The 27,865-nt window shown below is 38.8% G+C and overlaps 1 protein-coding gene across 5 annotated transcripts in view; it reads left to right on the forward strand.

The window, feature by feature from the left end:
- The window catches only part of PHTF1 (putative homeodomain transcription factor 1), a 50,681-nt gene extending 32,441 nt beyond the window's left edge, over nucleotides 1-18,240 (forward strand). For all 5 annotated transcript variants that reach the window (XM_051992992.1, XM_051992994.1, XM_051992995.1 and 2 more), the window contains 6 exons: nucleotides 316-447; nucleotides 1,373-1,459; nucleotides 2,625-2,780; nucleotides 7,361-7,456; nucleotides 16,571-16,696; nucleotides 17,704-18,240. In XM_051992992.1, coding sequence (XP_051848952.1) covers nucleotides 316-447; nucleotides 1,373-1,459; nucleotides 2,625-2,780; nucleotides 7,361-7,456; nucleotides 16,571-16,696; nucleotides 17,704-17,724 — 618 coding nt within the window. In that variant the 3' untranslated portion in view covers nucleotides 17,725-18,240. The remainder of the gene's footprint in view (nucleotides 1-315; nucleotides 448-1,372; nucleotides 1,460-2,624; nucleotides 2,781-7,360; nucleotides 7,457-16,570; nucleotides 16,697-17,703) is intronic.
- The last annotated feature ends 9,625 nt before the right edge of the window (nucleotides 18,241-27,865 follow it).

Genomic DNA, 27,865 nt, shown 5'->3' on the forward strand with positions numbered 1-27,865 from the left:
TTTTGTGATACTTGTTTTTGACATAACAGATATTTTCCAACAAAAATCTTAATCAGCCTTTCCCTGACCAAATATATTCCTTTAGAACAATTAAGCAAAACCACTTAATAAGAGTGATTGCAACTAGTTGTATATATCATTTTGAATTTGTTTTACCAAGGTAATTTCATTTAAACAAATTTAGTCATGTCATAGTGTAGAGTAAAATTTCATGCTGTTTCTTTCTTTTTCCCCCCACCCCAGGGGGAATTGGCAGTAACAGAGGTTGACAGATGATTTACATTGTTTCTCTTTTTATGTTTTTCTTTTCCTTAGCGATTTTTATTTGCAAAACTTTTTAGTCATATTACTTCTGCCAGAAAAGCTAGAAAATATGAAATCCCCCATTTCAGACTCAAAAAGGTGGAGAACATTAAGATATGGCTATCACTACGTTCTTATTTAAAGGTAAACTTTAACTTAACATTATATGGAGAGACTTAGAATTTACAGAGACATTATGATACTTTACCACCAAAATGTAGTTTGCATGTATTTATTTTGGGAAGATAGCAAAATGTATTGGAATGAGGGTTGGTTTTAGAAGCAGAAGACCTGAAAATTAGTCCTTACTCTTCCACTTACTTCCTGTTCCCCTTGAACAAGCTTCTTAACCTTCTGAAAAAACAAAAACCAAATCAAAAAAAAAATTTCCTCATCTATAAAATGATGGAGTCAGTCTTTAAAATCCCTAAATCTATGATCTCATCTTCTTTTATTCCTCAATTTCCTTTTCAAGTAAAATTTGATCTACCCACACTATACAGGGTTGTTGTGAGGAAAGCCCTTTGTAAACTTTAAAGTGCTGTATCAATGTTTATTATCATAAATGCTTACACATTGTTGCTGGATTCCAGCAAAGAAGAGACTTCAGTAGCCAACAAGAATGAAGTTTATAGATAGGTGCCATTACTTACTCATAGAAATTTAAGACTCTGAGAGATGAATTTAGATAGGAAAAAAGAAAATTAAATTTCTTAGAGTGTGAATAATATATTATTAGAATACTATGATTTTCCTTTGCTTCTGGGACATACTTGCATACACACACACACACACACACGCCCTACCCCAGGCAAATTACTGCCTTATTTAGAAAGGGGGTAGATTTTAGAATGCCCTCCTTCTCAATAAACTAGTAACTTTGAATTGGGGGTTGAAGTTTTTTGTTGTTGTTTTTTGTTTTGTTTTGTTTATTTCAGGTCCTACACCATTAACTTCCTATATTTTGAAACCTTTAGCTTTTAAAAGCATTAGTTTTTTGTAATATCTAGAATTGAATATTTTAAACTTTCCAGTCTGATAAATTAGCTTATTATATCTCATTCTACAGAGACGGGGTCCACAGCGCTCAGTTGATGTGGTTGTGTCCTCAGTATTTTTACTGACACTTTCAATTGCTTTTATTTGCTGTGCTCAGGTAAGAATTTCACAGAAGAATTGAAAATGCTATTGTATGTTGCCTATTTAAAATCCCAGGTTTATCCTCTGTGCCTTACTGTTTTAATTTTAAGGTATGTTACATTTGAAAAATGTCTTTGTATTTATTTGTTACTGTTTTTGAATCCTTTGTGATCTGAAATTTAAAATTTTGAAGTCTAATTTTTTCCCATTGTGATGCCATGCATAGACAGGCCTTATATTTAAAAAGAATTGGCTTCCAGTTCAGCCTTTGACTTGTACTAGTCTGTGATCCTGGGCAAGTCACTTAACCTCTTAGTATCCCAGGCACTTCTCTAAAACTGAAAGTTATAGAACCTCTATATTGCTCATCTACATTGATAGAGGAAATTTCCTCATTCTCTGCATCAGTGAAAATATGAGTCCTAATCAAGAAAGTTATTAAAGGGATAGTTAGTAGAACATCTAGAAAAGGCAATGGGAATCACAGTTTCACAATGGTTTCATCAAAAACATATAATGCCAGACTAACCCCATTTCCTTTTTGGACAGGGTTACTATATTGCTATGGAAATGTCACAGAATGTCACTCAACGAGCATCTTATTAAGCTCCTCCTATGTGCCAGGCATTGTGCTAAGCTCTGAGAATACAAAGAAAGGCAAAAGACATCCTCTGAGCTCAAGGAGCTCACAGCTTAATAGATATAAACATAGTTACCAACATTTTAGCAAAATCATACAGTCATGTTATTCTTATATGATCTGTAAATTGACAAATCTATAAAGGTCTTTTCTCAATTCTTCTCCTCCACTTCTCTGTATCACTCCAGTCACGCCTGGTCATTCCCACCTTTGTAGCATCTCTCAGACATCCCCCTCTCAGCTCTCACACTTGCCTATCTAGTCAGGCCTTCCTCTCCTGTCAGGAGCCTTTAAGTTGGGCTTAAATCTCTCCCCACTCTACTCTGTCCTCCATTCAGCTGTCAGTAATTGTCCTACAGCACAAGGCTGCTCACCTTATCCCTGCTCAGTAACTTTTCTGGGGAGAAGGAACCTTCCAGAGATGCTGGGGACATGTGAAACCCTTGTTTTTTGGGGCACTGTGGGAAACAGACTAATGTGAAGACTAAGGGAATCTTCTGAGCTGCCATGATTTTAAAATCTCTGTGTGTCATTTCTGTAGGTTCTCCAAGGTCATAAAACTTTTCTGGATGACGCTTACAATTGGGAGTTCCTGATTTGGGAAACAGCTCTACTGCTCTTCTTATTGCGCCTTGCCTCGCTGGGGTCTGAAACCAATAAGAAATACAGTAATATTTCAGTACTGCTTACGGAGCAGGTAACACATGTGTACTTGACTCATCTGGCTTACAGTTGATGATGTACTTTAGGGATGATGTTGCTGCTTTTAATCTCTGCTACTGTGCAGAGTGTCATTCAATTCAGCAAATATTTGTTAAGCACCTACTGTGTACTAGGCCTTGGGCATACAGAGACAAAAATGGAGCAAGAGGAACACGTTCCTTAAGGAACCTACATTCTATTAGAGGGATTCAACATTTACTTGAATTAAGTTCCTCCAATATGAAGAAAAGGGAGGTGAGAGACTGATAATTTTTTCAAGGGGGTAGTGGGTGTAAGATTTTAAAGAAGAGTTTATGGAGGAGCTAACCCGATTTTCAGGCATGAAATGTGTGATTCTAGAGATGGCATACAGAGTTATCAGGTTCATAAAATAGTTTATAGTGTAATTTGGCTAAAACAACAGAGTGCACAAAGGCAAGTTGCATATAAATAAGAAAGGCCAGGTAGATGGAAAGGATTGTGGAAAGCTTTCAATGCCAAGTCAAGGAATTTGGAATTTTACCATATAGATACAGATACAGTGGCTGAGTCACTGAAAGTTTTTGAGCACAGTGGACACAGGAAGATCTTCTTGGCAGCCATGTGGAGGGTTAGATAGGAGAGGGGAACAGGAGAACTAATTTAGAAGCTCTCAGGGTGGTTTAGGCAAGAGAGGAGGAGGGCCAGAATGAGTATTTTGTGGCCAAAGGTGGACAGAAGGGAAGGGGGACAGGAGAGGTGTAGTAAAGGGAGGAACAATAGGATGGGCTGTTAGAGGGGAGGGAAAGGAGATGACTGAGGTTACAAAATACCAGAAGGAGCAGTAAAATGTGAAGAAGAGGCAGGTTTGCATGGAACATAATGAGTTCTTTCATGGCCATGTTGAGTTTGAGATATCTCCTGGACATTCCAGGGAGAAATGTCTGATGAGCTCAAGAGAGCTATGGGAGCTGACTATTGATTAGTAGTTATTTGCACAGAGGTGTTAACTTGAATCCAGTAAGATCTTTAAGAAAAAGTATGGGAGACTGGGTCCAGGTGGCTGTGCCTGTGACTGTCCCGTTGGTCCATCCATATCTGTCTGGGTGCAAGTTGGAAATCTTAACCCCAGAAAAAAGCATCCATGCAGTTCCTTTTGGTCTGACGTTCAGAGGCTCTTGTGAAAAGGCAGGGGCCCAGCTCAACCCCTCTGGAACAGGAAAGGATCTGAGAGCAGAAGTGGAATGGTTATCTAGCGAGCTGCAGAAGACAATCCAGGAGAAAGTCCCCAACCTATGGCCTGGCAGTGTTCAAAGAAAATGCTGATGTGAAAAAGAAGTTATGGGGCTTTGGAAACAGAATGGGAGTCTCATGGGGTGGAACTGTATCAACCAAAAGAGGCATTAGCAGAATGTCATAGCAAAGTAAGTGGGCCACATTTGATGGAGAGAACAGAGAAGATTGCTTTCTGCTAGAAACCATTTCCAAGGAGGCAAAGCTGATGGAGAGAATTGAGAAGTTGCAGAACAACATTGAACAAATGAGATTTCTTGTGACCAATACATCCACAGAAAATGATCGCCTTTTTCCCATTATCCAGGAGCTGAGAAAGGTGTGTGTCCATATGTCTCTTGCTTCCATGGGTGTATGGATGCCACTCCAAACTTGTGAAGAGAAACAGCTTTTTTTTTTTTTTAATATTCTTTATTTCTCTGGTTATATATGTACATTAATTTTTTTAAGATACATATTTCTTAATGAATCATGTTGGGAGAGAAAAAATCAGAACAAAAAAGAAAAACCACAAAAGGAAAAACAAAGAAGAAAAAGAAAAAAACAATAGCGTGTGTTGATCTAGATTGAGTCTCTGCAGTTCTCTCTCTGGATGCAGATGTTTTCTATTCAGAGTTTATTGGGATTGCTTTGGATCACTGAACCACTGACAAGAACCAAGTCTTGCATAGTTGATCATCGCACACTATTACTGTGTTACTGTGCACAATGTATTTCTGGTTTTGCTTCTTTTGCTCAGCATCAGTTTGTGTAAATCTTTTCAGGCCTTTCTAAAATCAGCTTGTCCATCATTTTTTTATAAAACAGTAAAATTCCATTACCTTCATATACCACAAATTATTTAGCCATTCCCCAGTTGATGGGCCTCTACTCATTTTCCTTCTCTTTACTCCACAAAGAGAGCTGCTACAAACATTTTTGTACATTTTGGTCCATTTCTCTATGATTACCTTGAAAAACAGACTCAGTAATGGCGCTGCTGGACTAGTGGGGCATGGGGAATAGCCAGTACAATTCCAAACAGTAGATTCCTGTAGTAAAGTACCTTGCTTATTGACTTTAGTCAATAACCTTAAGCTATCCAGACCCTAACCAAGAAAAAGAAAATACAGAAGGGTCTGAGAGCAGTCAAAATAGATGTCACTCAGGTCACATCCTAAAATGTTTATTTTATAGACATTTGAAACAAAATGTGAACAGCTTTATAAGAGCAGAAAGGAGACAGAAAAATAAACATACCAAAAAGCAGAGAGGAGAGAAAAAACTAAATATACCAAAAGATACAAAAACCAAAAAAGGACTTTCCCAAAGCCCCATTTAACCAAGACAATTATATGTCACAGTGGCCTCTGATTGTGTGATTCAACACAGCCTGGAGTGACAAAAAAGAACAGTGGCTCTGGGAGTCCAGAGAGCCGTGGGTTTGGATTCTGGCTGTCCCACCTTTGAACTATGTGACTCTGACCAAGTCACTTAAGGTCCTTGGTACCTCAGTTCCCTAACTTATTAAATAAGGATGACAGTGCTGCCTCAGGGGTGTCAGGAAGACAGTCCATAGAACTTTATCAAATATCAAATAAAAAATTTGTTATTCTTAGGAAAAAATTCAATTCCATTTGAAATCTTCTGTTTGCACACAAATCCTCTGCTAGCTTAATTTTAGAATTAAGTTTTAGATTTTCATCAAAATAATAAAAATAAGACGACTAGCAAAGATGGCAGTATAAAAAGAAACATAGAACTCTACTCTCTCCCACAATTTTTCCAACAAGGACAAGGAAGTGTTTTGGGCACTACCTTGCAGAAGGCCGTTTTTCCCTACACGGGGAGATAGCTGGAGACAGTAGAAGTCCACAGATGGAGTGCATTTGGGGCCTGAAGCTGTGTCCCTGTGACCACTGAGCAGTATGGAGAGAAGACGACTAGGCCCTGAATCTGTGTACCAGGACAGGCTGTGGGGACCAAGAGGAGTCTAGCCTGGAGCAAGATTATGATCGAGTTCGTAAGCCTGCAGCCGACTAAGCCCAATGGCGACAGAAACACCAGGGACCAACTTGCTGTTGTATTTCTCAGAATCTGCACATTTTTCCAGCTACTTGAGGGCTGGGGCTAGCAGCTGTCTATTGGAGCTTCAGTGAGAGGCAAGCCTGAAGTTGTGTTGTTCAGAGGAGAACACGTAGGGAGACCTGAAAGTTGTCTGGTCTTAGTTTGTTTTAGCATCCTTGAAAAATGCCTGGAGAAGCAGGGTTGGGACTTCACAGAATACAGCTTGGGTCCAAATAAGGCTCTAATCTTCCCTCCAGAACTATGTAGAGCCGCCGAAGAGAATACCACTACAACATGTGTAAGCCAAAGTCTCAAAGAAAAATGCAGTTTTGCCTCCACATAAGCAACAAAACAGTAATTTTGAAAATTAAAGAATAGATTAATAAATTAAAAGCAAAATAACCATTGAGTTAATAAATAAACTTGGAGCTATTTTTTAAAAGCTAATGTTTAAAAAGTATGTATAGAGAGAAGGGGAGATGTCCCCAGGGACACCTGCTGAGAGTGCAGGAGGAAAGTGATATTCCAGCATAACAAAGGAAGAGGCCAGTCAGGTAAGAGGAGAGCTGATAATGAGGGACTGGGCCAGAAACACTCAAAGCTGCAGACAAGTTGAAGGATAAAAGGTTATAAAGATCATTTCTAACTTTGGAGGGAGCAGTTGAGTAGTGGAGTTAAAAGCCAAATGAAGGGCAGATTTGAATTTGGGTGGTCTTGACTCCAAGCCTGGCACTATCTATCACTTGCCACCTACCCTGCCACATAATAGGTGCTTAATAAATGTTTAATAATTTGTTAATTGTATGGAAGTATGGGATTTTTTGGTAAATTAAAGTTACCAATTTAGGATTAAATTGAAACCTATAGTGTAACTAGATTGAATTTTATGAATGAGAGTTTAATACATTCCTCTAGTTTAATATAAATATGGTTTTGTTCAATACTCAGAATGACAACACCTGAATGTTATTTTATCATTAATATAGTTGTAATTATTACCTTTTAACAAACTTTGTTGTTATTGAATATAGCTTCATTGACAGATAAAAAATACATTTTTCCTCTCAAGTACTTCCCTTCCTAAAGGCAGAATTTGTTCCCTAGGTTGGGAATTAATTATGTGACTTAGTAGTAGTTTTATAAAAATTGCTTATGAGTATTTTTTTCTCTACAAATGTTTTAGAGAATCTGCCAATTTTTCTAATGGGAATCATTTTATTGTGGTATTTATTCAGTTAACTTATTTTTTTCCCTTAGATCAACTTATATCTCAAAATGGAAAAGAAGCCAAATAAAAAAGAACAGCTTACTCTAGTTAACAACGTGCTAAAGCTGTCAACCAAGTTATTAAAAGTGAGTGTTATCTGACAATGTTTCTATTACCTTTGTTAAAACAAAATCAGCAAGTTTGTCCTAGAGAACGAGTACAGAGAGTATGAAATTTTTAGAGCATCTACTGCCCATGACACCTGAAAACTTGGGGAGGGAACATTCTGGGTTTGTCATTTCTAAGCCAATATCATGTTGCAAATTGAGGAGCATGGGCTTTGTTACTGCTGTTTTTTGCAGAAAATTTTTGCACCTGAGGCAAAGAGAGGAAGGGCATCGTTGGAGGTATGTGGGAGGAATGGAAAGGACCTGAGGGGACAGGGGAAGAAGCTCACATCTGTGGAATATCTGTGGTGACTTTCAATTCTATCCAGTGCGTATTGATTCAACACTTATTCTGTGCAGGCACTAATCCTTTTCTTTGTCCCCTGGAACTTCTCTCAACTCCTTGGTCACTTTCCCTTCCAACTTCTTGCCATGTTTCTTCCCTCATTAGAAAGTAAACTTGTTGAAGGCCGGAGTTGTTCTTATTTTTCATTATATTTCTATCCCTAGCACATATTATAATGCTTGACCCACAGTATGAACTTAATAAATGTAAGTGGCCACCTGTCTAGCCACTGGGGAGAAAATAACAAGAAAAACTTCATGCACTCAAGGAGCTTAAGCTATACCAAAGAATACAACTTTGTAAAAGTGGCAGAGTAGTAGTTGGAAGAAATACAGGGAAATCCTCCCCCAACAAAAGTCTTCCAAATTGATCTAAAAAGCATCTCAGGTTGACTCCTGAAAGGAAAATTGAAGAAAAAGTCACAGTGAGTCATTTTTCGAGCCAGGTAACTAAAGGAAGAAAGAGAAGTCTGTAGAGACTGGGAGTGGCAGTGTGAGAGACCGACAGTGTGCCTTGCGGAGCTGTGCACTGGATCAAGACAAGGTCACAGACCCAGACCCGGACCCTCAGCCTTGGGCATGGTATGGGAGCTTTGTCACTCCCTGTCAAGTTCTGAGTCACACATCCAGGACCAGAGAGGAGGATCCTGCATCTAGGTTTAGCTTTCCAAGAGAAGGCATAGTTGCAGGTCCTGAACAGTGTATTGAGAAGGGAGCAGGTTGAGAAGCCAACAGCAGCAGGGTAGCTCTGAGCAGAGTGGGGTCTTAGGTCAAATTTCTGAAGAATGGCAGATGAATAACTAGGGCAGGAATCCCAGACCACAGAGAAGCCCATAGTTCTGTCCCCTGAACCATCAGAGTTTCCCAGATGGCTGCTAGGGATTGATACCAGAAGTCTAGTGTTATTTAGACCCAAATCCAGGTCAAGAATCTGCAGACCAGAAGAGCAGCAATTTTGCCCTAAAAATTTTATCCTGCTGGAGGATTGGAAGTTTACTGGTCCTTAGCCTGAACTGTCCCTGAAAACCTTGAATAACATAACACTTAATATGTAAATGAAGCATTAGTGGAACTAACCCAGACCTTTCCTCCAGACATGTGTGGAGTCTGGCTTTCTTATCAAGTCTGAAGTCAGAAGTAGGCTGGAAGAATGGGCAAAAAAAAGAATTCCAGCAATAAAAAAATAATTAGGTAATGGATGCTCAAGACAAAAGTAAATTAAAACACATAGAAAAAGAGTGACTGAAATATTCACAAACAAAGCATCAAAGGAAAATGCAGATTGGGCACAAATTCAACTAAAATCCTTAGAAGACATGAAGTGAGAGTTTGTTGGGTTTTTTTTTTTTTAAGAGTTTAAAATGTTTTTGTAAATGAAATGAGTGCTTGAAAAAAATTCAAATAAAATGGCAACTATGAAAGAAGAGATTAGAAAGGAAATTAAGTTTGCATAAGAAATACAAATCCTTGTTGAAACCACAAGATTCCAGAAAACTAGACTAGAAGCCAATTAACTACATGAGAAAAAAATATTAAAACAGAATCAAGTTCTGTAAGAAAGGACCATCAATATGATTTCAGAGAGGTCTGGAAAGATTTACATGAATTGATACTGAGTGAAATGAGCAGAACCAGGAAATCATTATACACAACAACAATAAGACTATATGATGATCAATTCTGATGGTTGTGGCTCTCTTCAATAATGCGATGATTCAAACCAGTTCCAATTGTTCAGTGATAAAGAGAGTCATCTACACCCAGAGAGAGGACTGTGGACCACAACATAGCATTTTCACTCTTTCTGTTGTTGTTTGCTTTTTGTTTTCTTAGTTTTTTTTTCCTTCTTGATTCGATTTTTCTTGTGCAGCAAGATAACTGTATAAATATGTATACATATTTTTAACATATTTAACATGTGTTGGACTACCTTTTATTTAGGAGAGGGAGTCGGGGGAAGAAGGGGAAAATTTGGAACAGAAGGTTTCGCGTGGGTCAGTATTGAAAAATTACCCATGCATATGTTTTGTAAATAAAAAGCTTTAATAAAAAAAAAAAAACAATCAAAAGATTGGATGTTTAAAGTATCTCAGCAAAACCAACTGACTTTGAAAACAGATGGGAAACAAAAAAATTAAGAATCATTGGACTATCTGAAAGCTATGACCAAAAAAGAAAAAGAGTTCTACATATTTCAAGAAATATTAAAACTTCTCAGATCTGTTATAACCAGAGAGCAAAGTAGAAATAGAAATAATCCATTAGTCACCTCCTGAAAGAAAATGCAAAGAGGAAATTTTCAGGAACAATTTATATAGCCAAAGTCCAGAATGTCCACATCCAAGAAAAAATACTGCAAGCATCCAGAAAGTAAGAATTTACAAACGGAGGAGTCAGAATCACACAAAATTAAGCAACTATTATTTTGAGGAAGTAGAGAGCATGATATATGATATTCCAGAAGACAAAGTATGGGAGCTTGCAATCAAGAATAATTTACTCAGCAGAATTAAAAATAATCCTATTGGGAAAAAATGAACCTCTATTGAAAAAAGAGAAAACTTCAAGCATTCTGATGAAAAAACTAGAGCTGCAGAGAAACTTTGCAGTACAAACAGAAGAGTGAAGGGAAACATTAAAAGATTATCTAGAACTCTCATAAAGGACTAAACAAGGATAAGCTGTTTATATTCTAATATAGGAAGATGATAATTGTGTCCCCTCCAAACGCTAATCAATCAAGGCTCTAGAGGGAGTTACAAGGTCTGAGGAGTGGTTCTGTTATGTCTTGATGATCTTAAAAGAGTAATGCTAAGAGGGGGGAAGAAAAGTACACTAGGAGGGGAAAGAAAAGAAAGATTAGGAGAAAGTATCTCACATCATTAAAGTGTACAAGGAGAAGTTTTTAGAGACAATAAGGAAGAGCAGACAAACAGCTCTTTGAATCTTATTTTCATCTGACCTGGTCAAAGGAGGGAAGAATACACATACTGTAGGACACAAGGAATACATTTCATTGAAGAGGGAAAGAGAAGAAAGAAGGAAAAGGAGGGTAGATAGAAAAAAAGGGAAGTTTTGTTCTAAGCAAACTCAAATATAAGAACAAAAATACATAGTTTTTTAAGGCAGAAAAGAAGGGAATTTGAAGATATACCTACAAGTTAAGTTATAATTATGTTATGGAATACTGTTTTGCTATACAAAATGATGATAATAGGTTCAGAGAAATTTGGGGAGATTTGTATGATGCAGAGGAAAATGAACAGAACTGAGAGAGTCATTTATATATTTAATGAATTAGGAATTCTGATCCAGCACAATGACCAGCCATAATTATAGAGGACTAATGAATGATGAAATATACTACTCAACTTCCTGACAAAGGCGAAAGACTCAGTGAAAACAGTACATGTATGCACGAACATATGTACGTGTACATACATGTGTGTATGAACATATGTACGTGTACATACATGTGTGTGCAATACAAATGCTCCTGTATATTGTGTAATATATACACGTTACATGTATATATGATTTTGCTTGACTTTACATGTTTGCAACGAGGATTTTGTTTTTTTTTTCATTCTCAATTGAGGAAGATAGGAAGGGGAAAAAAGAATTTTGCTTAATTAAAAAAATAAAATTCAATTTTAAAAGCTAATTGTTTATTGATAGCTGGTGTTTTACATCACTTTCATTTCCCAATCTATCCCTTCCTTTTCTCCACCCAGAGAGCAATTCTTTACAATAAAGAATAAAAATAAAAGAGGGAGAAAGCCGATCAGGATATCAGCTCTGGTATTTGGCTTGTTCCCACATCTATAGTTGTCCGCTTCTCCTCTTATTCTTCCTTTTACAAAGGAGGGAAAGAAACACATTGCTTTTCAGAGTGGTTGAACCACTGTGATAGACTCTACTGCCAATGTGGTATGTACCCGTTTGTCTTTCCATAAGACTCTCCAACATTAACATTTCTCATTTCTGTTAATTTTCTAAATATATGGAGTGAAATTTCTATATTGTTTTGATTTTCATTTTCCCTATTAATGACTCAGGACAATCTTTCACGAGGTTATTAATAGTACATTGTTATTATTTTGAGAACCATTTGTTCCCATGGGGAATTGGGTTTTGGTTTTGTAAAGTTTTGTTAATTCTCTATATATCTTGGATATGAGACCCCTATTGGAGATATTTGATGCAAATTGTTTTTTCTTCCATTTGACTGCTTCCCTTTTTATCCCACTGTCTCAATTCTGTCAGTGCATAAATTCTTCAGGTTTGTGTAATTGTAATTGTATCTTATCATTTGTCATTGCCTCTCATTTGGTTAAGAATTCTGTCAATAACCATACTTGTGAAAAGTACCCAATCTGGCTCTCTTGTAAATTTTTTATGGTTTGTCCTAATTTGATATTCAAGTTGTATATCCATTTTGAAATTATTGGTAGTATGGTTTAAAATCATTTCTTCCAAACTAGTTTGGTTTTTTCAGCAGTTCTTTTCAAATAGAGAGTTCCTCTGTAAGTAATTTACATTCTTGGATTTATTGAACAAGTCAGTTGAGTGTATTTGATACAGATTTTTCCTTATTTCTTGTGTTCTACTTTGCAAACTTTGTATTTTAATCAATACTAAACAGTTTTCATGATTCCTATGGCAATGCTATTCCCACTCTATTTCTGCTTCTTTTGATTATTTCTCTTGAGAATTTAGAACTATTCCAAATTAATTTTGTTATCTTGTCTAATTTATAAAGGGATTATGATATTTAACTATGTAAATACGGTAGTACTTGAGGAGGGAGAGAATGCTAACAATAGGGGAGTCAGGAAGTGTTTTTTATGGCAGGAAGTATATGAGCTGAACTTTGAAGGAAGCTGAAGATCCTACAAAGCAAAGGGGAAGGGGAGGCATTCCCAGCTTAATGATGGGCTGTGCAAGGGCACAGTCTGGCTGGGTTGTTGACTGGTTATTAAGTATAGTGGGAAGACTGGAGCAAGCCCAGGAATCGGCTTCAAATGCCAGATTGAGGAACTGTTGTTAATAATGACCCACAGAGAGTTATTGAATTGGGGAGAGAGCTGGATAGACTTGTGCTTCCTTGGGCAGCTGTGTGGGGAGATGGTTTTGAATTAGAAGCTGCATTAATAATTAGAATGAGAAGTGATAATTAGCACGGTGACTGAATGAAGAAGAGACACAGATGAGACACCTCACAGAGGGAGAATCATCAGCCTTGACAACTAATTGGATAGAGGGTTGGGAAAAAGGGAAGCATTCCTGGTTGCTGCTGAAGCTGCAAGCCACGAGTGCTTGAAGGAACCCTGACAGAAATGGAAAGGTGGGAAGGGTAAGGGAGTTAGGAATGCTCTTTTGGATTCTTAAATTTGGGAAGGCCGTGGAAATGTCTACACAGTTAGACATCAGGGCACAATTGAACTAGTCATTGTAGCATAGAAGAAGAAAAATTAGGTAGGGATGCACAGAAATAGGAGTCACTTGTATAGAGATGATAATTAAGCCCATGGGAGCTGTTGAGAGAGGGAATTCAGGCAGAAGAGACTAGGGTATAGGACAAAAGCTTGAGGTACACCCACTAGTAGGCCATGGCTGGTAACTGAGGAGCAGGCCCAAGAGGGAGCACCATGGCCAAAACCCAGGGAAGGGAGGCTTGTCCAGATGAAAAGGTAAGTTACTGGGGTCCATAGCTGCAGAGTATCAAGAAGGGAAAAAAAAGTGAGGAAAGGCTTGAACTCGGTACTTGAGGGCTTGAATAACTGAGAAGTAGTTTTAGTTGTGGTGAGATCCAGAACCAAACTGTAGATTGTTAAGAAGTGAATAGGAGGAGAGGAAATGAAGCAGGCAATGTGGAAAACTTCCTGGAAATTTGACAGTGAAAAGGAGGAGAGGCAAATAGGCAAGGAGATAGGCAAACTGCCTCCTATTTTAAAAGAGCTGTTCTTGACAACCAGGGGCCACTGAATTCTGCAGATGCCAGTGGGGGAAGGGAAGAAGGTCTCCATCGACTTTTCCTTCTTCCGCCATACTGCTCTCCTTTTCCACATTCAAATCCCTCTGCTCTCTTAAGGTTAATGGTAGGTGAGTCTGGAGTTTAGGTGTTGGGAGTGAGAAAGAAAAGAGTGAGAGGCAGTGTAGAGTCAGCCCAGGGAGGCCCAGGAGCTTAAAGGGGGACCTGAGCATGTGGTTTTTCTGTGGGTGTTCTCAGGTCCCCTCCTCTTCTGTTTCAGAGCTTCTTTACCATGAACCGGTGCTGGAAGGGAGGGTGGAAGGTTAAGTGATCCTACAGACTGTGGGTCCCCCTCCCCCCATGCTCCCACCCACACTCTGTGAGAGGAATTTACATGGCTGGAATTACGGCCCACTGCTTCAGGAAGACACCTGGTTCTCCTAGAACAGGGATTTTTTAACTTTTTCTACTTGTGACCCGCTTTCACCCAAGAAATCTTGACATATCTCTGGGTATATAGGTATATAAAAGTAGGTATACAAACCAAACATTTACTGATAACAAATCATGAAAAAATTTATTTTAAAATAATTCTTTGTTGTGCATATAATTTTGCCATTTATTAAAGTTGAAAGCAAATTTGCATACTAATGAAATGGATGTGCTATCGTTTATTTTTACATAACCAATTAAATCTTGATGGAATATTTGATACTTTTTATTGTCAATTTTTTCATTGCCTCCCTGCACATTCAGTTACATGACTCCATATGGTGTTTAAGAAGACTCCACAGTTTAAGAAGCATGGTGCTAGACTAGACCAAGAATTCTTTTTTTCCCTGTAATTTTTTTTTTTTCAAATTACATGTTAAGATAGCTTTTGACATTCAGTTTTGTAAAATTTTGAGTTCCAATTTTTTCTTCCTCCTTTATTTCTAACTTCTTCAAGACAGTAAGTGTCTAATATAGGTTATCCATGAGCAATCATATTAAACATATTTCCATATTAGTCATATTATGAAAGAAAAATCGGCAAACAAACCAACAAAAAACAAAGGTGAAAATAGTATGCTTCAATATACATTCAGTCTCTAGAGTTCTTAGAGTTCTCTCTCTGAATGCGGATGGCATTTTCTGTCCCAAGTCTATTGGAATTTTCTTGGATCATTGTATGATTAAGTCTGTCATAGTTGGTCATCACATAATCTTGATGTTACTGTGTACAATGATCTCTTAATTCTCTTCACTTCATTTAGCATTGTTTCATGTAATTTTCTTCAAGCTTTTGTGAAATCAGCCTGCTCATCATTTCTTAGAGAACAATAATATTCCATTACCTTTATATATCCTAACTTATTCAGTCATTCCCCAGTTGATGGTCATGCACTCAATTTTCAGTTTATTGCCACCACAAAAAGAATTGTTACAAAATGTGGGTCTTTTCCTCTCTTTTATGATCTCTTTTGGATTCAGGCCCAGGAAACACTGCTGGATCAAAGAGTATGTAGAGTTTGATGGCCCTTTGGGCACAGTTCTGAGTTGCTCTCCAGCAACTCCAGGATAGCTGGATCAGTTCACAACTCTCCCAACAATGCAATAGTGCCCCAGTTTTCCCACATCCCCTCCAACATTTATCTTTTCCTATCATCTTAGCCAATTTGAGAGATATGAGGTGATATCTCAAGAGTGTTTTAATTTGCATTTTTCTAATCAATAATGATTAAGAGCATTTTTTTTCATGACTGTAGATGGCTTTAAGTTTCTGTCTGAAAATTGTTCATATCCTTGTATTCTTATAAATTTGATTTATTCTCTCTATATTTAAAAAATGAGATCTTTATCAGAAACACTAACTGTGAAAAAACTGTTTCCCATCTTCCTGCTTCCCTTCTAATCTTGGCTGCATGGTTTTTTGGTACAATAACTTTTTATTGTGATGTAATCAAAGTGATCCCTTTTGCATTTTGTAATGTTAGCTTTTTCTTGTTTGGTCATAAATTCCTCCTTTCTCCAAAGATCTGACGGGTAAAATATACGTGCTCTCCTAATTTGTTTACAGTATCACCCTTTATCTAAATCATGAATCCATTTTGACCTTATCTTGGTAGAGGGAGTAGGATGTTGATATATGCCTAGTTTTTGCTATATTGTTTTCTAGTTTTCCCAACAATTTTTTTAGACAAAGAGTTTTTAACTCTTGTTTTGTGTCATGGATCGCTTTTGGCAATTGGGTGAAGGCTGGAGATTCCTCAGAATATTTCTTTCCCTTTAAAAAAAAATTCATAATTGAAGAAGTAATAAATTTCAGAGGTTAGTGAAAATGAAGATGTAATTTTTTCTCATTAAAATTCACCAACTCTGAAATGGATCCATTCTGTGGCTCTTAAGTTAAGAATTTCTGCCCTGGAGCCTAGTGGAGGGGCAGAATTTGCATTATCAGCAGGTCATCTTGGTCAAGTCATCTTGAACCCTTATTTCTTTAGATTGGTTCTATATATAGTTTGAATTTTTTAACCCTCCATTTTAACTTGAGGAAGATGAGATAGTTTACACAATCCAGCTGGGGAAAGTAGTGATGATGTTCATTATAGGTTTTTGGAAGGTGGCTTTTAACACTATTAATTCCTGAGTATTTTAGGGAACTGAATCACATTCTCCTCAAGTAGACATAAGTCACTGTGACATAGGCCTTCAGAAAGCTAATTATGCCCTCCATTGATGCCATTCTGAATGCCTGATTTCTTCTTTTTTCAATTTCCTTATGTTTGTCATAGGAGCTGGACACACCATTTAGACTCTATGGCCTTACCATGAATCCCCTAATCTACAATATAACTCGAGTGGTTATCCTTTCAGCTGTCTCGGGGGTTATAAGTGATCTACTAGGATTTAATATAAGAGTAAGTATGTCTGAAAATGTCTTTCATTTGTGTTGCCCTCTTTGAGGTCGTTTCTTTATCAAAATGCTTTATATTTTCTCTTTATACTTTTCTGTGTGAAGAGGGAGTGATTCCGATGAAAATAATTGTTTGCTCTTGTTGTCAGTACAGTGTCAGGCTTCTGGGTTCTCATCCCTTATTGTTCACTATATATGGCTAACATTACTAACTCTAAATCTGACAGTATCAGTCTATTCCATTCCTTTCCTATTTTGAAGACTAGATAAAGTAGGCCCAAGCAAGTTTCAAGATTTCATTTCACTTTAACAGAATGGAAAGATACGATCTTATTTCTTGAGCATTTTAAAGTTGATCAATTGCTTTTCCATATTAACAGCCCTATGAGGATGGGTTACAGTATAGGAATTACAATCCTCATTTTATAGGCAAACAGACTGAGATTTGGAGAAGTTAAATAATTTTCTTCAGGTCACATAGCATTCGTTTTTCAGTCATGTCTGACTCTTTGTGACCCTACGTGGTGTTTCTTGGCAAAGATATTGGAGGGATTTGCTGTTTCCTTCTCCAGCTCATTTTACATATGAGGAAACTGAGGCAGGCAGGGTTAAAGGACTTGGCCAAGATCATGCAGCTAATAATGTCATATAGCTAGTAAGTTGCAAAACCTGCTCTTGAATCCGGATTTGATTCTCAATCCAAGACCCTCTCTTCCACAGTAGTTGCCTCTTCCCTTTTAGACAATGGCATAAATACTGCATGACTAAAACAAACAAAAAAAATAAACAGGGAGGTTGTCAATATTTAATACTAGAAAGTTTCATTAGACACTTTGCCCAGGATGGGTCAAGCTTATAGCCCATAATTCATTCCTGTGTCCATGTACAAAGCAAAAAAATGTTTCCCTAGTTTGCTGTTATGTAGGTGTGCCTTCAGATCACTAATTGAATTACATCAAAGCTGATTTTTTTAATGCTAAAGTCATTCTGGTGGATGTTTTCTTTCCTTAGCTGTGGAAAATTAAGCCATGAGCTGAGTGGTGGATTTGGACCATAAATCCTTGCTGGTATCGGTACTTAACCATTTGATGAACAACTGCAGGAACAAGTGAGACAGCCTTCCACTTTTTTGCATGCAGAGGTGCTCTCATCTATGACAGATCTGTGAATGATTTTTTTCCTGGGAATCAAGAGTTGGCACACAACCGTGTGTATGCTAAAGACTTCATTTTTACAGTTTTGAAACAATGTGAAGCGTTGGAAAACTAATGCCTCTCCTGTGTTACCATATTACACTGAATAATTTCCCAGGTTAGGAAATTTATTCTGGGCATTTCAATGCTTTGACAGTTACAATTTTTACATGGAAGTAGCCTTCTAAGTGACTGGTAAATGCCCAAAGTGTGAAGCACATTTGATTTCCTGAAAAAATGTGAATTCAGTTCTCTTCCATTATAATCTATGGAATTGGAGATTTCCATTCTATAGCAAAGAGATCAAATTGAAACTATTTTAGGTTGAATCCAATAAAAGAACCTTATCGGAGAATTTCAGTTTCTTGGCTTTTCTTATGAAAAATAAATAAATAAAACAAAACTGACACTTTTAACTTCAAGTTTCTGATAGACTATAAGAAAGACTGAGTTTATAGAGCCTGTATGCTTTTAGAGTTAATCCTAACAATCATCGTGGCTATTGTTGAGAGAATGAAACACCAGGTAGTATTTATTCATATCTTTTTACATGAAACATGGTCTTAGTGTAAAATATAGGAGCATTAAAAATTTGTTCCTGTGATGTCTCTGAGTTTGTAAGGAAATGGTGGCTTGTCTCTGGCAGCTAACAAGCTGAGTCCTTGCAAGAGTTATTCCAGGTCTTCGCCATTTCATCTGCCAAACAGCTCTTAATATCTCTCGTGACTCAAATACTACTGCGTAGTAAGTACCTCCCACAGCAATAGAATTAAGAAAAAGTGACTAATCTCAGGCTCTAACTATGTAGCTCATTTTGTTGTGTTTTGAAAAGCCAAATCGGGGTGAACTGGAAGCCCAAACCATTTAAACAGGTATTAAGATTTGAGATTGAGCAGAATCTTGTCTGTATTATAAAGAAAGGCTTGTGCCATCACTCAAGGAAAGCATTTATTAAACACCTGTTTGTACTTGGTACCTCACAGAGATAGATTACAGAAGAAGTATGATGTGGTCTTTGTCCTTTGCAGTTTGGTTGGGAAAATAAGCCATTTGTACGTATGTGCATGCATAAATGAAACAATTAGAGATGCTGATCCTGCTGATGATGGATGCTGTAGAAACGGAGAGGGCATTATGATCATGGTGGAGTAGCAATAACAGGAGGTCAAGTCTTTATGGCAGCTTCATGCACAGATCCAGAGCTGAGTGTGTCTTCCTTCTGATTGGCCTAAGAATACATCATTTCGACTTGCCCTGGCAAATGTAAGGCAATCCTGGTCGGAGGTGGACAAGACCTTCAGATATGACTGTTCATGCCCTCTCTGAGAATGCCAGAGAAACCAGGTCATTCCAAATCTTAATGAGAACGACCCCCTGAGTGGTGATCTTAACCCCAACTGACTTCTGTTTATGGGACCAGCAAAGCAGCTGCCTTTGGACTAGTCTGTAGCTGTCTTCCTCTTTAGCTAGTTCCAGACTGGAAGAGGATTCTCTTATAGTCTAAAAGATGGGATTTGAGGACAGCGAGAGGGTACAGTGGATAGATCCCCTCCCCCCAAAAAAAGGTAGAGGTCAAGATTGGTGGAAAGGGCATATTACAAATTAATAATCAAATGATATATCATACTCAGTATCATGTTCAGTCATTTTTCAATCATGTCTGTGACCCTTTTGGAGGTCATCTTAGGGAAGATACTGAAATGGCTATTACCTTCTCAGCTCATTTTGCAGTTGAGGAACTGAGAAAAGGTTAAATGATTTGCTCAAGATCACACAGCTAGTAAGTGTTGGAGGTCAGATTTGAACTCAGAAGGATGAGTCTTCCTGACTTCACGCTTGGCAATCTCTCCATTGTGTCACATAGTTGCCTTTGAAAGAAAGAGTGCTATCATATTCAATCTTACTTTAGAGATGCTAGCAGTAGCAATAAGAGAATAAAAAGAAATTGTGGCAATAAAACTATCTCTTTGCAGACAGTATAATAGTTTTTACTTGAAAAATCCTAGAGGTTCAACTAAAAAGCTAATTGAAACAATAATTTTAGAAAATAGCAGGATATAAAGTACATGCACATAAAAGATCAACTATATATCACCAACAGAGCTCTGCAAGAATAGTAAAGGATAGTTCATTTAAAATAATGGCAAAAAATATATAATGCCTGCCAAGACAAACCTAGGAACTCTGTAAACCTAATTGTAAAATATTATTTATATAAATAAAATCAGATTTAAATAATTGGAGAAATATTCATTGATCATAAAGTGGCTGAACCAATGTAATAAAAATGAGAATTCCACCTAAGTTAATCTACTCAGTTCAATTCTAGCCCAGTGAAATGACCAAAAATATTACTTTATTGAACTAGAAAAAATAGTAACAACTCATTTGGAAGAACAAAAAAACAAGAATATCAAAGGAATTCATGAAAAAAAATGTAAAAGGAGGCCTAGCAGTGCTAGATCTTAAAAACTATATTCTAAAGCTGTAATTATTAATTAATACTACTTGGTGCTGGCTAGGAAATAAAATGATGCATCAGTGGAAAGGAGTAGTTTATGCAATGGAAAGTAGAACATATAAAGATTTAAGCTTTGGGGGAAAAAATTCACTCTGATAAAAATATTTGGAAAACTGGGCAGAAATGAGGTAAAGACTAATATCTTACACCATTTGCTAAGATAGTCAAAATGGATACGTGATTTAGACATAAAGATAGGAGTAAAATAGAACATGAAACATATAAATATCAGATTTATGGATAGAAGATTTTATGAATAAATGGAGGATTGTAAAATGTTAACTGGATAATTTTGATTACATTTAATTAAAAAGATTTTGTACAAATGAAACCAATTTAGCTAAGATTAGAAAGAAAACAGACGATTGGGGGACATTTTTATAAACTTAAGTTTTTCAGATAAAGATCTCATAACTTAAATGTATAGAGAACTTTGTCAAATTTTTAAGACTATCTAAGTCATTCCCCATTTGATAGATGAGAACTGGCAGTTTTGGAAGAAATCAAAGCTATATGTAGACACATGAAAAATGCTCTATGTCATTACTGATTTAGAGAAATGCAAATTAAAATGACTTTGAAATACCATCTCACATCTATCAGATTGGCTAAAATGATAAAAGGGTAAACGATAAATGTTGGAGGGAATGTGGGAAAATTGAGACACTAATAGACTTGGTAGAATTGTCTAACCATTGTGGAAAGCAATCTGGAATTAAGGGCAAAAGGCCATAAAACTATCTATTCTTTGACTCATCATATCATTATTATTATTTTGTGCCAAGGCAATTGTAGTTAAGTGACTTGCCCAGATCACACAGCTAGGATGTGTTAAGTGTCTGAAACCACATTTGAATTCAGGTCCTCCTGACTTCAGGGCTGGTGCTCTACCCACTGTGCCACCTAGCTACCCCAGCAATATCATTATTAATCCTGTTTCCCAAGGTGATCAAAGAAAAAGAAAAAATATATACATATATGTTCTAAAATGTTTACAGCAGCTTTCTTTTTTTTTTATTACAGCTTTTTATGGACAGAACATATGCATGGGTAATTTTTCAACATTGACCCTTGCCATCACTTCTGTTCCAATTTTTCCCTTCCTTCCCTCCACCCCCACCCCAGATGGCAGTTTAACATGTTAAACATGTTAAAGTCTATTTTAAATAGAATATATGTGTACATATTTATACAGTTCTCTTGTTGCACAAGAAAGATCGAATTTAGAAAGGTAAAAATAACCTGGGAAGAAAAAACAAAAATGCAAGCACTCCACATTCATTTCTCAGTGTAGCTGGGTGTAGCTGGTTCTGTTCATCACTGATCAATTGGAACTGAATCGGATCTTCTCTTTGTCAAAGAAATCCACTTCCATCAGAATTGATCGTGGTTTGGTCTTCTTGTTGCCATGTATAATGCTCTCCTGGTTCTGCTCATTTCACTCAGCATCAGTTCATGTAAGTCTCTCCAGGCCTCTCTGTATTCATCCTGCTGGTCATTTCTTACAGAACAATAATATTCCATAATATTCATATACCACAACTTATCCAGCCATTCTCCAATTGATGGGCATCACTCAGTTTCTGGTATCTAGCCCCACTACAAACAGGGCTGCCACAAACATGTTGGCACATACAGGTCCTTTTCCCTTCTTTAGTATCTCTTTGGAGTATAAGCCCAGTAGAAACACTGCTGGGTCAAAGGGTATGCACAGTTTGATAACTTTTTGAGCATAATTTCAAATTGCTCTCCACCAACAATGTATCAGTGTCCCAGTTTTCCCGCATCCCCTCCAACATTCATCATTATCTTTTCCTGTCATCTTAGCCAATCTGACAGGTGTGTAGTGGTATCTCAGAATTGTCTTAATTTGCATTTCTCTGATTAATAATGATCTGGAACACTCTTTCATATGAGTGGTGATAGTTTCAGTTTCATCATCTGAAAATTGTCTGTTCATATCCTTTGACCATTTATCAATTGGAGAATGGCTTGATTTCTTATAAATTGGAGTCAATTCTCTATATATTTTGGAAATGAGGCCTTTATCAGAACCTTTAACGGTAAAAATGTTTTCCCAGTTTGTTGCTTCCCTTCTAATCTTGTCTGCATTAGTTTTACTTGTACAAAAACTTTTTAATTTGATATAATCAAAATTTTCTATTTTGTGTTCAATAATGATCTCTAGTTCTTCTTTGGTCATAAATTCCTTCCTCCTCCACAAGTCTGAGCGGTAAACTATCCTATGTTCTTTTATTTATAATCTTGTTCTTTACGCCTAGATCATGAACCCATTTTGATCTTGTTGTTCAGTGAAGGTGTGGGTCCATGCCTAGTTTCTATTGCAGCTTTTTTTTTGATGGCACAGAACTGGAAACTGAGGCAATGCCTTTCAACTGGGGAATAGCTGAACCCGTTTTGTGGGACTTGGTTGTGGTGGAATGCCCCTATGGTGTAAGAAATGAAAAGCAGGTTGATTTTATGAAAACATGGAAAGTCTTAACATGAAATAATAGTGATATGAGCAGAACCAGAGAACATTACAAACAAGAACAATATTTTGCTCAAAGAAAGAGTAAATTTGAATGACTTAAGCCATTGAATTGTATGAATATTCAAATTAGCTACAAAGGACCTATGAAGGAAGAATTGATATTAGGAACTATATATTATATAGTTTCATAAATATATCTGGGTCAAATGTTAGCCTTCTCTAGTATGGGGTTGGAAAAGAGACTTGGAACTCAAATGTAATCCCCCCAAAATAAATATTTAAAAAGACAAAATCAGAAATTGGATCCAGGGCCAAAGCTTTTGGATGAAGATAGATGGAGAGTAAAAAAGATGGGTGATATTGTTGTTGAAATTAAAATGATTAGGTATAGGAGGAAAGAGCACAAGCCTAGCATAGAACTACAAAATGTTTTTAATGTCATCTTAAATGATGCCGTGAATTTGCGGAAGCTCTCTCTATTCTAAAAGCAGACTAGATAAACATTACTGACTTGCCTTAATGTAGTTCTTTAAAAAGTGAGGAAACCAATAATGGGGAAAATGGGCTTCCGGATTTGGTTCTCTCCAACAAGAGAAACTACTCGCTGGGATTGGGAATGGCAGCAGCTTGGAGAAATGCTCATTCCGTCCGGAAGGACACAGGAGAGTGGAGAAAAGCTGGAGCCAACTGAACATGCTCGCCAGGTTTCCGCGATTTCAAAAGGTTTTGAGAAAGGAGGAGATCCCGGAACCTCCAACTCTCAGGAGGAAGTCTGTCCAGTAGGGACGGAAAGTCTACAGCTTCAAAGAGACCAACATGGCCGCGGAAGGAACTCTCCAGCCAGCTCTGTCAGAGACAGCGAAGGCGGGAAAAGGAACTGCGCCAAGCCAGAACGCCGGAACCGGAAATGACGGGACCGGAAATGACGCGCAAGGGTAGGCGGTAAGCACCAGAGTGGGTGTGTCTAACCCTCCTTATTTTGGCTCTGTTGTGGGAGAGGATCAGTTGGCTAGTTAGGGCTCGCTGTAATTGACCCAGTTTGAGGTTTTCTTCGCAAAGATCCTGGTCTGGTTCCCTTTATAGACGCTAACAAGAAGGGATCTTCTTGGCACTGTGTGCTATGGCGCCACCTGGCGGCCCCACGTGCTTGTTGTGAACAGGATAGTGGATGGAGGAAGGAGAAGGGAACAAGCATTTATTAAGTGCCGACTGTGTGCTGGTCACTCTGCTAAACTCTTTTCAAATGTCTCCTTCAAAGGAGAAAAAGCGCTTGTTCTCTTATTTTACTTCTGTTTTCCCTGCCGAGCTAAATTATTTTTAAATCAGACAGGACAAAATAAAAATTGCATAGAGAGATGCGATATTATCCCTGAAGAGACCATCCGGCTGCCTTGGATGTATTTGTGCCAGGAGGTCCAGTTTAACGTCAGCGCTGGGCAATTAAGGAACCAGGGAACATGATGGCCGAGTTAGTGGTTGGGGAAATGAGATCTGAAACAAAAATACAACCGATTATGGAAATTCAGAGGGGGGATGTCACAGCAATCTTTGAAAGATCTCGGAAAACAGCAAGACCTGAAAACCAGAGGGTGCCCATCAGGAGGACGGTATCATGGTAAAGAGGCAGAGGGAGAGCAGAACAGCCTGGTGAAGACAGCTTTGGAAGGCCTTTCCTCAGCTCCAGCCTCCGCCAGGCTTTCCTTCGGACGATGGGGTGAGTTCAGGAGACCCCGTTGGGCGTGGTCAGTGTGGGAATTTGTGTAGACTTGTATGTTACCAGGGTGTGGTTTTATCTTTTTTATGTTAAACTGAGAGTGGGAGGGAGAGAAGGTAAGTTGGTTTTAAGTGAAAAATAGGAAAGTCCAGGAGAATCCAGTCTCACCCACCACCCTAATGGACATGCTGACAGTTGCCATGTCAGTTTTTCCCAGTGTGTTTCCCCTCCCCCCAATCATGGAGGACAAAAGAGGGGAAACACAAGATGGGGAAAGGACAAATATTAGGTCAATTTTCAAAAAAGGGAAGACAATAAAGTCTGAAAAAAATCAATGAAATTGACTGATTCCTGGTAAAATTCTAGAATGTGTTAGTGGAGAACACCAGCAGGCCCTGACCCTGGGCCGGAGACCAGCTTATGAAAATTACTAACGAAAAGTGTCTAAAAATCACTTAACATTCCTATGTTTATGTTTGTGATATTCATAATAAGCTGGTCTCCGGCCTAGAGTCTGGTCCATCATGGCCTCCAGATTCAGAGCTCACTAGGATGTGGGAACCCCAAGGAGTCTTTATCAAAACCGGATCATTCCAGATCGACCTCATCTCCTTTCAGAGGAATGCCTAGAGGAATTCAGATTTTACTCAGGCATTTGACAATTGAACACTATATACGAAGTGCCGTGCTCTGCATGTTCTGGGCGCCCCGGCACACCAGAACCCAAAGATCTGGGCCCTCAGAGACCTTTTATTTATTGGGGGAAACTGCACAGATTTCATTAATCTGGAATAACGGGCTTAGGGACCAGTTTAGCAATTCCCAAGTGAGGAAAGGGACTTTGCCAGAACCGGAGGCTGGGCCAGAAGGCTGGAAGACCGAGTTCTAATTCAGCCTCAGAACCTTTACTGACTGACCCGTGACAAAATCACTTAATTTCTGACTCAGTTTCCTGACCTCTAAAATGGGGGTAACAATAGTACCTACCTTCTAGGGTTGGTGGGAGAATCAAATGAGATAACTGAATTAGCATGGCGGCTGGCACACAGTAGGTGCTCTGAAAGGCTTATTCCTTTCTCCCTTTCCCTCAATCTTAATGCAGATCCGATGAGGTCTAAATATGGGGTACCTAAATGAAATTAGGGTCTAATTGAGGTCTAGTTGGGATACAGGGAGTCAAACAGTTCCCCTGCAACCCCTTTGGACTCGAGTTAAATGAGGTCTAGAAACCACATGAGAGTTCCCAAGAAAGGAATTTATTGGCCCGAAAAGCTAGATTGATAAAAGAGAAAGATAAAAAAGATTTATTATGGGGTTTGGAAGTAAGGTTAAAGTCTAGTTAAGGTAGAGATAAGAGAACACCGGAAACAGGGTTCCAGTGGACAGAGGGTCCTGGCATGCCGGACCTAAGGCTGCCATGTTTGGGACCTCTGCAAAGAGAGGGTTCCAGTTTAACTCTTTTATAATGGGAGATTTAGCTCAAGGGGCCTGTGGGTGGAGTCCCAGGTTGGCTCAGATCCGGCTGGGGCTGGGACAGGCCCCCATCCTCTACTGGAATTCTAAGGGACCAGCATTTGTGAATCAAAAGGTCCTGGACTGATAATGCATCAACCCGGAGGGGATGGGAATCCCAAAGAAAGGAATGATCAATTCTTAAAGGGACCACCCCGCATCAGCTGGGCTCCTCCTCCACAAGGGGCGGCTTTAGAGGCGGCCTGGGTTTCGGGCGTCAAAAGTGAAAGAGCCGCTGCCGCCAAAAAGCTGCCGAACCGGGAGGAAGATGACAGGTACACAAAATATGGACCGCAGCCGGGGGAGGGGCTGCCAATAAAGAACCCCTCCCCCACCCCAGCAGGGAAGGGCTTGGTCGCCCGGAGGCTTCCGACAGCACTGACGCAGTGCGTGCCCCCGGCCAGCCTCGAACCGGCCGCCAGCCCATCTCTGTCCACGCTGCCTTTGTGTAAAAACAGCTGCCAACCTTGGCCGCAGTGAGTGAGGCGGCCCTTGGGACCCAGAGGGCGAGAACGTGGGTGGGGGTGGGTCACCAGGCTGTGTTTGTGGCTGTTTGCTTGCATTGTTTTCTTTCTCATTTTTTCCCTTGTTACCCGACTTCTCGTGCAGCAAGGTAAGCTGTAGAAATGTGTGCAGAAGAATCGCCCGTGTTTAACATCTATTGGATCACTTGCCATCTAAAGGGAAGGGGGCAGAGGGAGAGGGGGAGGCAAAAATTTGGAACACCAAGTTTGGCAGCATCAAGGTCCAGAACGATCCGCGTGTATTTAGAAAAAGCCCAACAAAAGAGGTGCCAAGTAAGAATGCCGGGACTGGTGGCGGAGCAGCCGCCTTTCCACCTCTGGCTCTTTGATGTTGACTACAGCTCCAGTCCTTACTGTGGCTCTCCAGATACTTCCTCGCCCCGCTGCCACCCCCCCAGATGTGTCTCTCCCTATTAGAGGTCGGACTGCTGAAAACCGAAGAGTCGTTAGAACGTGTCCTGAGCGACGGTGTTTAATCCTAGAGCTCGCTGAGCGCCTCGAGAGTTTTGTACAAAATCAAGTGAATTTCCCATTTTCTTTCTCTTCCCCCCACTCGTGGATGTTCAAGTCTACACAGAACCACACTCCCCTTTCCCTGTAGTCACACTGTTCCTACCTATGAACGTCCTCCCAGCCTCTTCTCTCCCCCGGTTTTCTAACTGACTCAGCCCCCAAGTTCCCTCCTTTATGACACTTCCCCGCTCCCTCTCATTACATGCTCGTGTGAAGCCACACTGTGTTCCCTTGACAAATGAAGGCTTTCTAAAATTCTTAGGGAACTGTAGACAACATGGTACAGTCAGCGGTGTGGTGAGAAATGGGTAATAGCTGGTTCTCGGGAGGGGATGAAGGACACATATGTATAATTTACATACGTTTAGTGTAAATTCGGATAGAAAGGATTCACATCATATATTTACAGACATTAAATGCATCACTATTATAAATTCCACATAACCATTTGATCCTCACAGGATGCACTTAATGATTTTTGCTGAATTCTTGTATCTGTAGCCAACGGGCAACCCGGTTCAACCCTGTTTTGACAAATGGAGTTCCATCTGCTACGCTTTCTCCAATAAATTTATCATTAAATGTGTTGTGCTAAACCTTGTTAAACTACTTCTCCTTTTCCGACTTTTCCTGATCCCATTTGGAGTTTTTTGGCAGAGATCCTGGAGGGCTTCGCCATTTCCTTCTCCAGCTCATTTGACA

This window comes from Antechinus flavipes, chromosome 4 (genome assembly GCF_016432865.1).
Source record: "Antechinus flavipes isolate AdamAnt ecotype Samford, QLD, Australia chromosome 4, AdamAnt_v2, whole genome shotgun sequence".
Lineage (NCBI taxonomy): Eukaryota > Metazoa > Chordata > Mammalia > Dasyuromorphia > Dasyuridae > Antechinus > Antechinus flavipes.